Raw genomic sequence first — 18,070 nt, 5'->3', positions numbered from 1 at the left:
ACATTTAGGCTGGGATGGGCAATCATTTTTGATTGGGGATCACTCCAAGATTTTTTCTGTGGAGAGGGTGACATGTCTGGAAATGAGTTTGGGTGCAGAAGAGAGCTCACGGTAGGCGATTGGGGTGCAGGAGAGGGTACAGGGTCTGAGAGGAGTTTGGGTGAAGGAGGGGGTTGTGATCTGGGGCAAGGCATTATGGTACAGGGTTTGGAAAGGGGTCTGGATAAGGAGAGGATTTTGACCTGGGTGCAGGAGAGGATTTTGACCTGGGGGCAACTGTAGCACAAAGAGGCATATGAAGCAGCCAGCCACTTTGAGTGGCCTGGGGCTGCAGTAGGAAGGGAGCCTGCCTCAGAGTCCTGGCCAGGCAGGCCACAGGCCAGATCCAAAAGCTTGGCAGGCCAGATACGGCCTGTGGGCTATATCTTGCCTGCTCCTGACTTATGACACTTCAGCCATACTTGGGGGGCCTTAGTCCCCAAATTTAGCTCCCTGCGGGCATATAGTACAAAAACTTACTTTGAAAGCAGAGATTCTCATGTAACCACATGACTCTAGGAGCTGAGGCTTTAAGAAAAACTTTAAATATTGTGCAACTCAGAATAAAAAATGTGAGTTAGTAATGCTAAAAATGGAAAATGAATTCTTACAGTGATTCCCGTAGGTTAAAGCTGAGGTTAAAAGTGGTTTGTGGGCACATGTGGGAGCAATGTGCCTCTTCCTGCAAAAAGAATCAATTTTTATTTCATGTTATGATCACATAGCTGACTTATCTCAGCACTCTTGGAATGAATTATTCATTGCAATATCATTCAGTGTGCACCCAAGGGTACCACAGAATTCATAATCAAGCTATTTTTTATTCATAGATATGCAGTCTAAGCTGTCTTCTTTGCTTCACAAAAAAGCAGGCTAGTTGCTCTTGTGTGACAGTTTGCAAATACTAGACAAACAGAAAGACATCATGCTTATTACAGCCAGTAGCCCTTACCAGGATTTTATATTGCTGATAGTAGGTTTCTTTTGAAAGTGACCACAAAATATCTGCTCTGCAAAGACATTAAGGGCCAATCTGGGGTAATGCAAAACCATCCCACATTAGGGGTTGCAAGGTTTACCAGCTTAGATGAAGGGGTCAGCATTTGTGGGGTGACAGTAGTTAAAAATGTGTAAATTAACAATTGGTAGTGTTAAATTTCCAGATCCAAATGCGCAAGTCATGTCTTTAATTAAATACCGTAGAGGGCTCGCTTTTTCAAAACTGATTAATGATTTTTGAATGTCTCACCTTTTAGGGGCTCGAGTTGAGTATCTTAAAGGGGCTGATTTTCAGAGGGAGAATGCCCAGCTCTTACTGAAAACCAGGCCTTGTTAAGATAAGTCAATTTGAATGACATAAAACTGAGGAACCCAACATTATGAGCCACTTTTGCAAATCTTGGACATTGACCTTAACTGGATGAGAATAGCAGCAAGTAAACAAATATTGACAAAAATGAACTGTCTTAGCCCAGAGAATAGGTTGTTACTTACAAGCTACCACTAACTCTACTTTTATTTTTGGGTTCACTCCTTTACCACTAGCTGCAATGGGTTCCTACTGGGTTTTTTTTGGGGGGGGGGGTTGTTGTTGTTTTTTTGTCAGTATGTTCCAGTGCTCAAAAGTGCAGTTACTCCTTACAGCCACCAGCCACTGCAGTTCTTAAAGCTTTATAGTCTGCAGTTGGGAGAGTTTGGCATCTGTGACAGAGACTGGCAGGATATATAGTATTCTGGAGAGGGTTGATTTGTTTGCATGAAGTGCTGCCTGACAGATCTGATAGAGGAAAAGATCCAAGGTTTGGAAACAAAGCTAGAAACTATGATTGCGTTGTGAATATTTGTTCAGATGATGAAGAGAAGGAAAGTGGAGGCTGAAGAAAAAACTCACGACTTGCAGGTGGATGTTGGAAAAGAGAATTATGAGAGCAACCTGCTGGATAGGGAAAGTAGTCAGAGGTAGCATGTGAATATAGCGGAGGAAAAGGCTGGCTATCAAAGGAGAAAGAGAGTTGATGAACAGAATCACATAGGTGCAAAATGAAGGGGAGAGGCAGACAGTAACAGAATATTGGGGAGCAAGAAAGAGAAGTCTGGTTAATCATACAAAAAGAATAGAAGGCTATGTCTACACTGTGAGTTTTTGTGGCAGAAAATATGCTAACGAGGGACTCATTAACATAAGTAGCAATCTCATCTCGCATATTTTCAGCCATTTCTTTTTGCACAAAAAAAAGCAGTGTAGCCATTTCTGTTTTGCACAAAAATTCTATTTGTCTCTAGGAGAGGCACAAGGATCTTGCACAAAATGGGTTTTTTGTGCAAAACAGAAGTGGCTGCACTGCTTCTCTTTATGCAAAAACCTCTTGCGAAAAAAGAAACAGCAGAAAATATGCTAATGAGATCGCAACGTATACTAATGAGTTCCTTATTAGTATATTTTCTGCTGCAAAAACTCACAGTGTAGACAAAGCCAAAGAGTTAATGGTGGTAGTCAGGGTCAGAGCCCCAAGATGATAGAGGATAACTTGCAGAATATTGCAGGTGAGAACAGAAGACAATAACACTTGCAGCCAGAAGAACCAAGGCCAGAAACATCAACACCATCCAGAGAACAGAGAGATGTATTATCTGCAGAGAACTAAGATGTGGGATGTGGAACTAAGGCTGCAGAGTCTCCTAATGTGTTTTTCCACAGATTTTCTTTCACATAGAAAGAAATTATACTGCTAGATTCTCCCTGGGATGCATCAAGGAAAACTACACAAGACTGGGATGTTTAAACAAATAGAACCTCTGGTAATCTTTAGTGGGATTCATCTTGTGCCTAGAGAAGAAGAGGGAGGGAAGTGGAATGTCTGACCACTGTTGATTCACAAAGAGAGGACTATTCTCATGGGACAAACTTCACCTTGAGTAGAGCGGGAAAGAGACTCCAGGGATGGGAGTTGGCATGATCCAATAAGAGACCTTTAAACTTAGGAAGATGCTCATGTAATCGCCACACATGACTCTAATGTTGAGTGGCAGGAAAATCGAGTAAGAAAGGATACAGCACTGCATAAAGGAACTAGATAGGGTAGGAGAATGGACAACAAGAAGAAAGACTGTGCCAATAAAACTGACGATGACAGACAGATAGGCAATACTGGCAGTAAAATGACTTCACTTATTTGGTTGAGGAATCTGAGTGAAGGAAAGTAGAAACATCTACACTGTCTCTACATCAATGCAAAGAGGCTAGCTAATAAACTGTTTCAAGACTGAGCTTGATAAATTTATAGAAAGGGTGGTGTAATGTGATTGTATACGGTGGCATGTGCATATTAGCTACTGCTGCTAGCAAATATCTTTAAAAGCTGAAGATGGGAATCTAGATGGGGAGGGCTTTGAGTCACTGCACAGAATTGTTTCCTGTGTATCTGGCTGGTGGGTCTTTTTCATATACTCATTGTCTAATTGATCGCTGTATTTGGGAGGTGAGAAAGGAATTTCTCCCCAGATCAGATTAACAGAGGCCTTATGGGGGTTCGCATGGGGTGCAGGTCCCTTATTGGTCTAAAGTAAATGGTGGACTATCTGTAACTTGAAATCTTTAAATAATGATTTGAGTAACTTGGCAAAATAAGTGCTATCCATTATAAAGAAATCTGGGTTGCCATTGATGGTGGGAATGATAGAAAATTATTTCAGGGTATGTCTACACTACCCCGCTAGTTCGAACTAGCGGGGTAATGTATGCATACCGCACTTGCTAATGAAGCCCGGGATTTGAATTTCCCGGGCTTCATTAGCATAAGCGGGGAGCCGCCATTTTTAAATCCCCGCTGCTTCGAACCCCGTGTAGCGCGGCTACACGGGGCTCGAACTAGGTAGTTCGGACTAGGGTGCCTATTCCGAACTACCGGTACACCTCGTTTCACGAGGAGTACCGGTAGTTCGGAATAGGACCCTAGTCCGAACTACCTAGTTCGAGCCCCGTGTAGCCGCGCTACACGGGGTTCGAAGCAGCGGGGATTTAAAAATGGCGGCTCCCCGCTTATGCTAATGAAGCCCGGGAAATTCAAATCCCGGGCTTCATTAGCAAGTGCGGTATGCATACATTACCCCGCTAGTTCGAACTAGCGGGGTAGTGTAGACATACCCCCAGATACTTAGAACTCATTTAATACACCATTTTGATAATGTTTGGATAATGGCCTTTTAGGTGAAATCAAGCAATAGTCTCATATTCATTCAGAGCCATTCATACACCTATGTGAGATTCCCTCCCTTTATTTAAAACTCACAAAAATAGTAAAAACTTGGAACAAAGGTGGAGTGGGGCAAGCCACCATGACCTCTCAAGCTGGTAGGGAACCCAGAGTCTGTACTGCCCCAGAAGTGAATTCCAATATCAAGGAAAGGGAAAGGCCAGCCCCACTAGGAGATGTGCTATTGGTTATTCCTCCTGGACAGGGTCTGCTGCTAAAACAGTGACAGAGCCTTGACTGTATTTCAAAGCTCTCCTTCGCAGGGGCCAATGTCCACTCCAGTGCAGTTGCTCTAATTGTCTCTAAGAATGGAAACTGTTCATGCCCCCTGGTGCTCTCCAGCTTGAAATTTACCCCTCCTTCCACTCTTAAGTTAGTATTTAGCACTAAGTGCTTTTTGCAGTACTATGTACACATGTAAAAGTGATAGAAAAATATGTAGCTGAGCATCCTTGCCCTAGAGATCATTGGTTCAAATCTGGCCTAAATATTAAATATCAGATGACTCCTGGAGGGGAGGGATGGTGTGAAATAAGTTGATAGTATCACTCTGGTACCTAGTAGCACCACCACAAAAGCACCACCACAACTGGCATTGTCACTTGACAGTCTTGGCTAAGAAATGAAACACTGAAGGGGCGTGAATACAAATCTGCATTCTCTGTTCTGGCATTGTCCTGCTAATTCAGGGCTCAGGCACATTGTGGAGGGAGGTGACGTGCTGCTTGCGTCTGCCTGTTCTGTACCTGGCCTTTGGATAAAATGAGGCGTTCAGGCTCTAGGGTAGTGACTCCAGGGCCTCAAATTGGGATAACATGGGAGACACGATGGGTTTGTGAGTAAATTGCTGCCATTGTATTTTATGTGTGCAAAACTACTGTTTTTAGACAATATTGTATGATTAGTGTATATCTTACACCTAGATATTCGCATTGTTAGCAGAATTGTACTTGCAGCTTCTTTTTTTCTGAAAAATAAGGTCTCCACTGGGATTGAACTGGGATCGGTCCAATGTGTTTGGGTCAATTATAATTTTTAGGACATAGACAGTCTTGCATCTAGCATCTGTTTGAATAACGCTTATCATGTGGGAGCCCTTATGAGGGCTGTTGAGCATTACTGGAGTTTAATAATGCATATAATAATGTGCATAATTCCTGTCAGTATCCACTACCAGAAAACTACAAAGGCTGACCCTGCAATGATTGAGCATTTCCTGTGAGTTGCTTCTACTCAGCTCCTTTGACAGAGGGCTCAGTATCGTACAGGTTTGGACCCTGGATCCAAGCGTATGTTTTAACAGAGAGTTGTCTATACAGTGTTTTAGTGAATGGAAAAATGGGGTGTGAATCTAGAGTGCCTCAGCCTGCCTCACACTCAGTGGACTGGACCTGCCACCCTGTATTAAAAGTTCTGCGGTGCACTGTGATCTTGTTCCTTTTCAAACTGCAATAGGTCAAAACACACTACAGAACATGCAGTGGCAGCATGATCCATGTGTACAGTTACTATGTGTCAGGGCCTGCTATAGATTTTACACACTGGCTTGCCACACACTAAATCTCCACAGAGACATGCCTCTCATTGATTTTGTCCTCGTTCTATGAAGCTGTTTAATGGCTGAATCTTCCTGCTGTGTTAGGGCACGTCTACACAGCAGGGCTGAACTCGAAATAAGCTACACAACTTCAGCTACGCTAATTGCATAGCATAAGTTGAAATAGTTTATTTCGACTTTTGGTGCTGTCTACACAGCAGTTATTTCAAGAGAGAGCCTTTCCCTCCGACTTCCCATACACCTTGTAAAATGAGGGTTACAGGAGTTACAGTAAGCAGTCCTCCAGTTCAACATTATTTCAACATTATGTCGAAGTAACTGCTTATGTGTAGATTCAGTCTGTTATTTCAGAATAATGTCAGCTATTCCGAAATAACGCTGCTGAGTAGACATAGCCTCTGTAAGCTTGAACTTCACATACAAAAGGCACTTATTTCATTTTCATTGTTTTTTGTTTTTTTTAATTGCAGCACTTCAGCTTTGTTTCCCTTCCCACGGATGTTCTGGAAATAGAAGTTAAGGACAAGTTTGCAAAGAGCCGGCCAATCATTAAACGCTTCTTGGGGAAACTTTCCATGCCAGTGCAACGCCTGCTGGAGAGACACGCAATAGGGTAAATCTATTTTCTTTGTGACTTTGTGTTACTTAAGGATCACACTGTTACTGTTAAAAGAAGAGCAAAGTCCATGACTGAAACAGAATGATATAATCAAATAATATTGCTAAAATATCATTACAAATTTTCTGGAATTTGTCTGATTAATGTTGATGATTTAAGTTAGAATTTACTTCCTTGTTGTAAATGTGGGACCATCCAGGAAAAGGCCATGCTGGTTGTTGTTGGTTTGTTTTGGTGTTTGTTTGTTTTTTCTTTTTCCTGGTGAGTCCAAATCCTCACTTTATTTCATCTCTTGGGTTCCTTGGAGCAAACAAACTCAGTGAAAGATATGTGCAGAAATGACAATTACACAAGCCACAGGTTTACATTAATATTAGACTAATCTCATGTATTCAAGTTATAAATGTATGTAAATCTACCCTGGCTGCATATGCACACTGATAGAAATTAAAATGTGCTTCTCCAGAAGGCATTCATATTTAAAACCCTTCATGCTCAATAGTTTACAAACATTGACTAAGCTTCAGTTGGGGGAAATGGAGAGTGAATCTTTTTTCTAGTTTTACTCTTCTCTGAGGAGAAGGTTGAGGGATTGTGGAATTTTTGGATATGTCTTCAGAAGAGGCTTGAAGAGGGAAGGAGTGGAGGCATCATGAATGCCTGGGGATGTGTTCTTGGTATACTAACTGAATGGAAACAGGAGTTGGGAGGAAGACATGAAGGGGCAATTTGTTGAGTAACTAGAAAGGCAAAGAAGAGAGCAGAAAAAAACAAGAACATAGAAACAGGTACAGGGAGATGGGGCTGTACAAGACATTGAGGGCAGAACTAATTACCCTGAATTTGACACAGAAGAAAAGGGGAAGGAAATGAAGAGAAGTTAGACATGTGGTCAGATCAAAATGGGGACCCATTTTGACAATTCAGGAAGACTTGGTGACCCAAGGCAATACAAAAATGGGGGGAACAAAGGGAGCAGAGCCACCTGAGGAGGCACTTGGCGACCCTTTTGACATGTAATGGCAACCCATATTTGGGTCCCGACCCATAGGTTGGGAAACCCTGCCTAACTGAAAACATTGGCTCCCTTTCCTAGTGATTCCTTCCCTTACCCACTAAGAGACACTCCTGGTTGGAATAATACAACATGAATCACCTTGGAAAATGTCAGGTGTTTGTGAAAGACACAACAGCTTTCTCCATTCTCTGTAGATACTGATGAGTTTACAGTTTCTGTAACTGTACTTGATTTGTTACAGGGACAGGGTTGTCAGCTACACTCTGGGACGTAGGCTTCCAACAGATCATGTCAGCGGCCAGCTGCAGTTTCGGTTTGAGATAACTTCTTCTATCCATCCAGGTATTGGCTTCTTCAGTAATGCCTTATTTACAGAGAGTTGGATTTTTCATTTACATTCTTTTCACCTACTGAGGCTTGAATTCTTTTAGGACTAAAATGGGCCCAAAGGCAGGGCTATGAGCAAATGATAGTACATAAGCTACCCCCATCACAAGAGGCACAATCCGTCCCCTGATTTTCCTTTTTTCCTAGAGTGTGAAGTAATTTACTACTGGCCTACACTATTAAAGAACAGTGCCCTCCCCAATGATGATTCAGGGGAAGGATTGAGTGTTACAGCTAAGGTTTTGCAGACTGCCACATCAGTACTCTAGGGAAGGGAGTAGCTCTGCTTTCTCCTATCCACCCAGATCCAAGGTGTACTTAGGCAACATAGGGATCTAAGAGGGTTGGGGGTATCTTGATCATAGAATCATAAAACTGGAAGGGACCTCAAGAGGTCATCAAGTCCAGTCCCCTGCCCTCACGGCAGGACCAAACACTGTCCAGATCATCCCTGACAGGCGACTGTCTAACTTGCTCTTAAATATCTCCAGTGATGGAGATTACATAACCCCTCTAGGCAATGTATTCCAGTGCTTAACCACCCTGACAGTTAAACCTCCCTCGCTGCAATGTTTTTATATTGCTTACAACTGAGACTCTACTATATCAGTATTAGAATAGCATAAAGTTCTTCTAGGGTCAAAGTATCAGGATCTTTATGAATATCAGCAAAAACTCATCCACTGCAACAAAAATGCACCAAATAGTGTTTCTGATCATGTCACATCCAATCTTCAGGCATACCAAGGTTTAGCTTTACACGATACACTTGGTTTTAGACTGATTCAGTTCTTATATTTGTGACCATTGCCAGTTGGCGGACAGGAGAAGGTATTTTCCAGATCATAACAAATTTTAAGTGAGAAATTATGGCAATATTATAAGAGCAAAATAAATAGAGGATAGCAAAATAAATAAACAATAATATAACAAGAAAGACAAAGGGAAACCATGGAAGAAGAAGGAGCTTTTATCATGGTTTTAGATCTCATTTTTCCAGAAGGACTTAACCTTTTAATTCAATCAGTACAAGTATCTTCCTTTTGTGATTAGATATGTTTTGATATGTGCACAGAGGATTGTGGGCTTGAACACCTTATGAGTACAATGTTTTTTAGGAGTTATAGAGCTGTTTGGAAATTTTCCGATTTTGACATTTTTCCATTAAAATTTTCAGAAAAAAATGTTTTCATTTCTTGGCCTGCTCTAGTTATTGGGAAAACTTGTAATACTAGTGCCTTCTTGAGACTAGATTTCAGTGTGAGGATCCAATGGTACTGCTCAGGGAATCTTATGAGGCTATGTGTGCTTACTTTGAAAGAAAATAGTTACATTAGGGCTGTGTCTACACTACATGCCTCTCTCGGCAGAGGCATGTAGATTAGGGTTGTAGGCAAAGGTAAATGAAGCCGCGATTTAAATGATCGCGGCTTCATTTACATTTACATGGCTGCCGCGCTGAACCGACAAACAGCTGATCAGCTGTTTGTCGGCTCGCCGCTAGTCTGGACGTTCCCCCTGTCGACATCAAAGCCCTTTGTCGGCAGCCCCGTTATTCCTCGTGGAATGAGGTTTACCGGGGCTGCCGACAAAGGGCTTTGATGTCGACAGGGGGAACGTCCAGACTAGCGGCGAGCCGACAAACAGCTGATCAGCTGTTTGTCGGTTCAGCGCGGCAGCCATGTAAATGTAAATGAAGCCGCAATCATTTAAATTGCGGCTTCATTTACCTTTGCTGAATAAACAAATCTACATGCCTCTGCCGACAGAGGCATGTAGCGTAGACGTACCCTAGTAGTTGGAAAAATTGATTCCTGCTTATTGGGTTATCTCTCTCAGTTTCAGAGCATAATTGGACCAGTTTGGTGGTGGTGGAAGACGAGTAGCTAGGAGCGACAGGTTTTATGTCTGATAGGGAGGAACCCCTGAGAGGAGGTGGGGTGGGTGAGAGTAATGTAAAGCCATGTGTGTGTTGATGTGCAGGGAGGGAGAGAAGGGGAGATTCCTTCTTCTCAGTAGTATGGGGTGGAAGTGTGTTGGAGAAGTGTTAAGTGCGGGTTGGGTTTGCAGTAATGGCATGTGGTGGGCTGGAAGCAAGGGATTATCCCATTCAATGAGTCAGGGTGTGTCTACACAACAGGGCTAAATTTGAAATAAGCTATGCAACCTGAGCTATGTTAATTGCGTAGCTTAAGTAGAAATATCTTATTATGAATCTGGGCATGTCTACACAGCATTATTTCAAAATAAAGCACTTTTTCTCCAACTTCCCTTACTCCTCATACAATGAGGTTTACAGAAGTCAGAATAAGAAGCCCATTATTTCGAATTTATTTGTGAAATAAATTTTGGAAATGTTTGAAGTCGGAATACGAAGCCTGTTATTTCAAATTTATTGTCGACATGCAATACGTTATTTTGGAATAACATCCATTATTTTGAAATAATGCTGCTGTGTAGATGTATTAGTTATTTATTTATTTATTTGAAATATTTTCCCCACCTCTCTATTTAAAATATTCGAGGCAGCTTACAACATTTTTAAAACACAATAAATAAATATATATAGAGAGATGTACCCAGAGGCTTCATCTACACTGCGGCTTTTGCCCGCAAGAGCCTATGCAAACAAATTGTGGATTAGCATATGACCACACTTCATTTGCATAATTTATTCAAGCCGGTTTTGCGCAAGGGGTTTTTGCACAAAAAGAAAACATCCACGCAGCTTGTTTTTGCACAAAAACCCCAGCACAAAATCAGAGCAGCAGAAAATATGTAAATAAGATCACGACTCATGCAAATGAGTCCCTCATTAGCATATTTTTTGCTGAGAAAACTCATAGTGTAGATGTAGCCAGAGTGTTTTGGATGGGGATTCTCAGGAAGGAGGAATTCTGATACAAGCTGCAGGAAGACAATGTTTTACACTACTGGAATTAGGCTGCCAATTGTTACATGCATTGTGCAGAGATTTCCTAGTGAAAAATTAGTACATCTCAGTAGCTGTTTAGTCATCTATATGTATAACACTATAATGTATCATTTGAATTTTCTTGGATTTCTGTCTGTGCGTACCTATACTCCCACAAACCATGCCCCTAATTCAATAAATGACTCTTGTTAGAGGATAAGGTTGATGAGATAATATTTTTTATTGGATCCACTTCTGCTGGTAAGAGCACACAGCTCTTCTTCAGGTCTGGGAAATACAGCAAAATACAAGTTGGAACAGATTTTTAGCATAAGTAGTAAACAAATAGGCTATGTCTACATTGGCAAGATTTTGCGCAAAAGCAGCCACTTTTGTGCAAAAACGTGCCGCCTGTCTATACTGGCCACGAGTTCTTGCACAAGAACACTAACGTTCTAATGTAAGAAATCAGTGCTTCTTGCGCAAGAACTATGACGCTCCCGCTCAGGAATAAACCCACTTACGCAAGTGTTCTTGCGCAAGAGGCCAGTGTAATCAGGCAACATGAATTTCTTGCGCAAGAAAGCCCGATGGCTAAAATGGCCATCGGAGCTTTCTTGCACAAGAGAGTGTCTACACTGGCACGGATGCTTTTGCGCAAAAGCACATCTCTTGCGCAAAAGCACATGCCAGTGTAGATGCTCTCTTGCACAAATACTTTAACGCAAAAACTCTTGCGTTAAAAGTATTTGCACAAAATCTTGCCAATGTAGACGTAGCCATATTGTAAGAGACCATTCAAAGTGAAGTGGCCAGTCAACATCTCTGCAATCATGGGAGAAAAAGGGGGTTAGTGGGTTACAGTTAGCTGTAATAAACCATAAATCCAGTCTCATTATTAACTCCATGATTTTTAATGTCTAGCAGAAGGAATGAAGCTCATCGTTTGAAAGCATTGTGCAGGTTTCCTTTCTGAATGAGCACTGATATGCCCTGATTGTTTTGTGGAAAGTGTCCACCTGGTTATGCTGTTTTTATCTTTTATAATTGTCCTGTGTGAGTTCATATAAAAGTGCGGTGATTGTCTGGTGCCACTCACAAAATTGTTTTGGGGCAGTTTGGGCAAGGGATGAGGTATGCTTGTATGTTGTGATAGGCACATGCAGGACCTATGATTCTTGAAAGGTGTGTTTTGGGGGTGGTATTTATCGTTGTGGCAGCAGAGTAATTCCTTTTCTTGTTGCACACAGATGATGAAGAGGTCTCCATTAGTGCAGATCCTGAGTCAGCTGAACTGCAGGAAAGCCCTGTGAACTGCACCGCAGAGGAAATCCTGGGTGAGCCTCCCTGCACCGGCACAGTGACCTCACAAAGTACATCTCCAGAGCAGCTAAATGGATGTCATGTGAAAAGTGTCAATGTTGATATCCCTGGGGAAGTCAAACAGAACAGCTTAAATGAAGAGCTAGCAGGAAATAGGGAGGTTGGTGTAGTGCCAGCAGATGCTACTGCGTCCTTGGAATCCATCCCTGGGGAAGTGCTGCCTTCCCTGAGTGCTCTGGAACTCTCTGAGCAGCTGGCTCTGCTGGTTTGCACACCTCCTCCAGAGATTGACTTTAGGGAAAATAATAAAGTCAATTCTGTTACTCAGGGACACGAGGACATCTTCACCCGCATGGAAGCACTAGATACCGATGAGGTGAGTGCAGACATACAGACTGTCAAGTACTTGGAGAAAATTCAGGATGAGGAAGGCGCTTCAGCCCAGGAAGAGGAAGACAACAAGCTGCAGCTAAGAATGTCAGGGAAAAGGAAAAACAGGCCCTGCTCCTTGCCTGTGTCTGAGCTGGAGACGGTGATTGCATCAGCCTGTGGTGAGCCTGAGACCCCTCGAACGCACTACATTCGGATCCACAATCTGCTTCACAGCTTGCCCTCAGCACAGATGAGTAGTGATGGAGAGGAGGAGCCGGGAGGCGGCGAGAATGACGAAGAGTCAACGGTCAAGGAAGTGTCAGAGAAGGATGTGGTTAGCGAGTCTGAGACGCTAGCGGCAGATCCTCCCCCTGAAAGCGGAACTGATGAGTATTTCAGCCGGGGGACTGTGCCCCGCAGCACCTCAGTTGAACACCTCTCAGACTTAAATGGGCAGCTGTTGGATGGAGAACATCCAACGGCTGGAAGTGAGAGTGAATCAAGTTCCAGGCCATACGGGGACAATGAGTGTGACACCTCTTGCTACAGCCCATCCTGCTACAGCACCTCCTGCTACAGTACGTCCTGCTACAGCACCTCCTGCTATAGCCCCTCCTGTTATGACAGTAACAATCGCTTTTCCAGCCATACCCGTTTCTCCTCTGTTGACAGTGCAAAGATTTCTGAGAGCACAGTCTTTTCCTCACAGGATGATGAGGAAGAGGAAAACAGTGCCTTTGAGTCAGTGCCAGATTCAGTGCAAAGCCCTGAACTGGACAGGGAACAAGTGGATGTCTCCGCCCAGTGGCCAGATGAACTCATAGCTCATGGTGGGAATTCACAAAGAGCAACAGAGATCCTAGAATCCCCAGTAGCAGGTCCAAGCAACAGAAGAGAAGGTTAGAGTCTGAGACTAAAAATGCAAAACAACCTCGATTATCTAGATGTCAGAAGGGGCATCAGATAATCTAAGTTGCAGATGAAAAAGGAATTGCCAATATTAATAAATATATGGGAGATGTGACCTGTATTGGGGGGAGGCTGTGCTGAAAAAACAAATCAGAGATCAATATTTTTTTGTTCAATAGTATAATAATAAATAAAGGGTACTACGCATAAAATCAAAGTTAGTATTACCTGTTCTACCAGTCTGTCCCTTCTTCCAGGGGATTTTCAAGTTTACATATTTGGTGAGCTATTGTGTGTCTTACAAATGCAAGATCTATGTTTATGAAGGGGCAGATCCTGAACTGGGGTAAATCAACTGATTTACGGCATCTGAGGATCTGGCCCCGTATGTGTGTTTATGTAATATAAATACACATCTATACTCACAGAGAGTTTATTATGGAGAACGCCTTATATTTTCTAGTTTAGGTTGACTCAACGTTTTGTTATAAACCCAATTCCCTAACCTTCTCTTCCTACATTCACTAAAATCAAGCTCAGATTATATTTCCTTGGATGCATAAGCCAGTACAACTATCAAATACAGTTCCCATGGTGGACACATCTCTCTCCAGGTTTATTTTATATAGAGATATGTCATTGTCTATTTTATATAGAGATATGTCGTTGTCATCATAGTTGTTTAGTTCTTTTCTTTTCCTGAACACCTCAATTCATTGTGTTCAATTCTTTTCTCTAGTGTTACTCGATTTATTCCAGTGAATGTGATCGTTTGTTTTTCTTCAGCTTCTCTACCGTTTTTTTAGTCTGGTGAAGTAAAGGCTCAGACGCTTGGATACACCCACAGTGTGTGCAGCAAAGGGAAAAAGAGAGCTTGCAAAGATAGTCCTTTGTGTTCCCCAATCTTTTCCGGTCTGAGTTACACCAGCTGCTCACCATAACCCCATGAGGGATCACTGGCCCCAACCATACCATTCTTCCCTCAGTCATATCCCCTACTACAACAGAAATAAGAGGGGTGGATGAGCCACTATGCCACCAGAGAATCTCCCTTCCTTGGAGTGATCCTGGGTATGCCAGGTTAGAGTCTCCTTCCAAACATGGATGTATTGCATAGCCATAATTATTTGCCCTGTAGTGTAGGACCTTGTCCAAAGAATCAAAATTCCCAGAACTACACAGCAACAGAGATGAGAGAAACACCCAGTAACAGAGCATACTTCACATGAGGCTCTTTCGATGTAGGAAGTATTTGTGTGTGTATGTATGTGTGTGCACACATATGGGTGTGCGTGTGGCTTTTTCCCTTGTTTTGTGGTGTGTGTACATACAGAGAAAGAGAACAGAGTTTCTGTCCTAATAAAAATGGATTCAGCAGTGCTCCAGTAGTATGTTTCTGATTTCTGGAGATGTCCCTTGAGTATATTTAAAGGGCACTCTAGAATGTTCACTGTGGCTTTACTTTCACTAGTGGAGAGAGAATACAAGAGAAGGACAGCATGACAGGTTAGTTCACCATGTTCTTATAATATCGGGTGAGATGTTTCAATAGTTGATCACATTGTTTAATTTATTTAGTGGTTATTAAAAGTACAATAGATATGGTCGCCTCCATCTGCTCCAGGTGACTGACCCCCCATGCTTCAGCTGGTTTGGCGTAACTAACTTGCATGTTACTGGGGAGTCATTTATAGTGAGGTAAGTAAAGAAATATAGATTGATAATCTGGGAATTTGTGACATCATAACTATAGCGACAAGAAAATGTAAACATTAACACATGGTTGCAGCACTGAATAGTAATTTAAAATAATTCTACTTTTGTATTCAAAGAGGGGGCACATGTAATTGTGAGCTTAATCTATACTCATATTAGTGGCTTTAATGAAGGCATTTCATCAGAGCATCCAGCTGTGTGCATTACTTTACTTATATTTTGTCCAGATAATTTTTCTCATTGCTGAATGATACAAGTTTTTTGTCTTTGTATTTTTACAAAAAAAGTGTTTGTATTAAATTCACATATAATATTACCTTTTACCTTCCCATATAATATTTATATTCTACATATTGGCTGTTTAAGGGGAAAATATTTTAGAAGACTTTTTAATGTACAGGCAGTCCCCGGGTTACGTACAAGATAGGGACTGTAGGTTTGTCCTTAAGTTGAATTTGTATGTAAGTCGGAACTGGTACATATTGTAGGGGAAACTCTAGCCAAACATTTCTCCAGAGCTCAGTTTTATTCTCCCACACCTCACTTCCCTCAGTCCTTTATTCTCAAGCTGAGGTGTCTGCTGAGAAAAGCTGCTCTGCGTCTCCCTGGTCTGCTGGGGGGGGGGGCGCTAGTTTTGCGTCTCCCTGGTCTGCTGGGGGGAAGCAGCTAGTTGCCTCACCCCGTTTGTAAGTAGGGACCCAATGTAAGTCGGATCCATGTAACCCGGGGACTGCCTGTATATGTTGATGTCAAATTATAGCTCCTTTGTATAGAGTAGTAAGATTTTGTAGCTAAACCAGTCAACATATGCTGTGGTGATCTTATTTGTACACTTCTATGCTATTTTACTTTTTTTAATACAGTGACATAAATTCCTGGCAATATCACAAATATTAAAGATCACTTCCTTTCTAAGCTTACTTTGGATTTTAACTATATCTGTTTTTACATGCTGCAAAATATGTATGATGTCTGGAGTTGAAGGTTTTAGTAGGAAGGTTGTTGTCACACAGCTTGAAAAAGTGACCTTCAAGATTTTAAGAAAGGATTGGTGCAAATATTCTCTGAATTTAGGAACCCATGAAGTGCAAAAATATGAGTACCAAGTGTTCACATTCAATTCTAACATAAGAAATAATGTGGCATCTCCACAGTAAGGTTGTAGTTCCTGGAGGGATTCAAGTGACATCAGAAATGCTAAGTAACTTATTCAGAGCACCGTGAAACTTGGCTGGAAATAGTACAGATTTCATTTGGATATACATATTTACATATATACATACTTAATACAATATAGCATTCAAAAAATCTTCCTCTTCCCCATCTAAAGTATCTCTCAATCTCTTCTTTTTCTGTATTTCAGATCTCCCTACTCTGTCTCAGGTTCCTTCTTTCCTTTGCTGTCTTATCTTTTGCTCCCCTCACCCTATCTTTTGCTCCCATGTTTTTGGTCCTTCTCTCACTCTTCCCACCTTCCACTCAAACTTGACAGTTTGAATTTTGAACTGTTTATGTACTAGTTTCCATTACTTTAAAAGTACAGCAGATGTATGCCTTCTGCCTGATACTACGCTTCACTTACACTCTTGTGAATTTACTCTAAAGAAGGCTTTTGTAATAGCAAAGAAAGCAGCTCTCAGCATTTAGATGGAATCAGTTCAAGGTTAGAGCTGGGATTTTATATGGTCCTGCCAAGCTCCTGCAGGAAGTCCCAAAACCTTGTGCTTGGTAGTGTTTATGAAGTACTTCTCAGACATCAATCCTGATTCTCCTCACTTACACTGGTGTATATCTCTGGAGTAAATGAGTCCATATTTTCACCTTTCATTTCTTATTATGTACTCAAATCTGAGATCTGATCCTTGTCTGCATTATTTTAAGAATTCTTTGCTATGTAAATTATCAAAACAGTGCTTGGACATATGATTAAGGCATAGCATCTAATACACCAAGCTACAGCCTGCCCTGTTTTTGTTATGGGTTTTTATTTGATTTGATTTGATTTGATTTGATTTGATTGTTTGTTTTTTGTTTTAGTTCCTTTACTCACTTGTTTTAAGTAGTGAATTTTAAACCACATTTTTCCAAAACAGTGAATGAATATGAATATCTTGAATATCTTGTCCGTAGGTGATTGTCCTTTACTCCATAATTCTCAGCCAGTCAGCCAGCTTCCTTCCCTGAGGCCTGACCATCATCACTATCCAACTATTGATGAGCCTCTTCCACCAAGTAAGCTTTAGTTTTGTAAATGTATTATTTTTTTCAACCTTTCCTGTTAACCTAAACAGTATTCAGGTCAGTATGTCTCTCAGTAACCCCCTCTGCATTCACACTGTTCCAAACCCACTTAATGTGCCCTTTTATTTTTCTTATTGGGTCCTTACTTTAGGTGTCACCGTGTTTTCTTGAGCAAGAAACTTAACTACGTTGTGCCTCAGATTCCCCATTTATACAGTGGGGACAATAACATTTCAGTGTCTCAGAGAAATGTTGCGAGGCAGTAAAGTGTTTTGTGTCCTTCCAGTGAAAGGCTCTGATTACTGTGACATCGCAGTATTCTTATTGTCTTTGAAGTTTGTCCTCTAGCCTAATTGTTGCATCCCTGGGACATTTTGGGAATGTCTGCACAGAGTCTCAGAGCTCGGGTCAACTGTGGTAGGCTTGTGGGGCTAAAAGTAGCAATGTAGAAATTTTGTGTTCAGGCTGCAAGTCAGCTGATCTGGGCTCTGAGTGTCACTCCCCCAGGTTTTTTGATGTGTAGACATACCCTGGCTGCTTCAGTTTCGAAAGCAGCTTGGGATGCTCTCTTTGTCCTTGAAGCCTTGCTTGCAATTCCAGAATTATCTTATGAAAACCAAAACAAGTAGCAATTCTTAATCAGAGTGATAAGAGAAGACAAGGACGAGGTAGGTCAAATTCTAGTGATATCACGTTTTTAATTGCCGTGCCCCCGTAACAA

The 18,070-nt window shown here is 41.7% G+C and overlaps 1 protein-coding gene across 1 annotated transcript in view; it reads left to right on the top strand.

Annotated features, from left to right (window-relative positions):
• The window catches only part of HECW1 (HECT, C2 and WW domain containing E3 ubiquitin protein ligase 1), a 334,425-nt gene that overhangs the window by 211,745 nt on the left and 104,610 nt on the right, over nt 1–18,070 (top strand). The window contains exons 9-12 of the mRNA XM_014574083.4: nt 6,321–6,463; nt 7,729–7,829; nt 12,039–13,382; nt 17,239–17,340. Coding sequence (XP_014429569.1) covers nt 6,321–6,463; nt 7,729–7,829; nt 12,039–13,382; nt 17,239–17,340 — 1,690 coding nt within the window. The remainder of the gene's footprint in view (nt 1–6,320; nt 6,464–7,728; nt 7,830–12,038; nt 13,383–17,238; nt 17,341–18,070) is intronic.

Source organism: Pelodiscus sinensis, chromosome 2, assembly GCF_052426305.1.
Source record: "Pelodiscus sinensis isolate ZL-2025 chromosome 2, ASM5242630v1, whole genome shotgun sequence".
Classification (NCBI taxonomy): domain Eukaryota; kingdom Metazoa; phylum Chordata; order Testudines; family Trionychidae; genus Pelodiscus; species Pelodiscus sinensis.
Note: the sequence above shows the minus strand (reverse complement) of the source record. Positions and strands in the feature narration are given on the sequence as shown.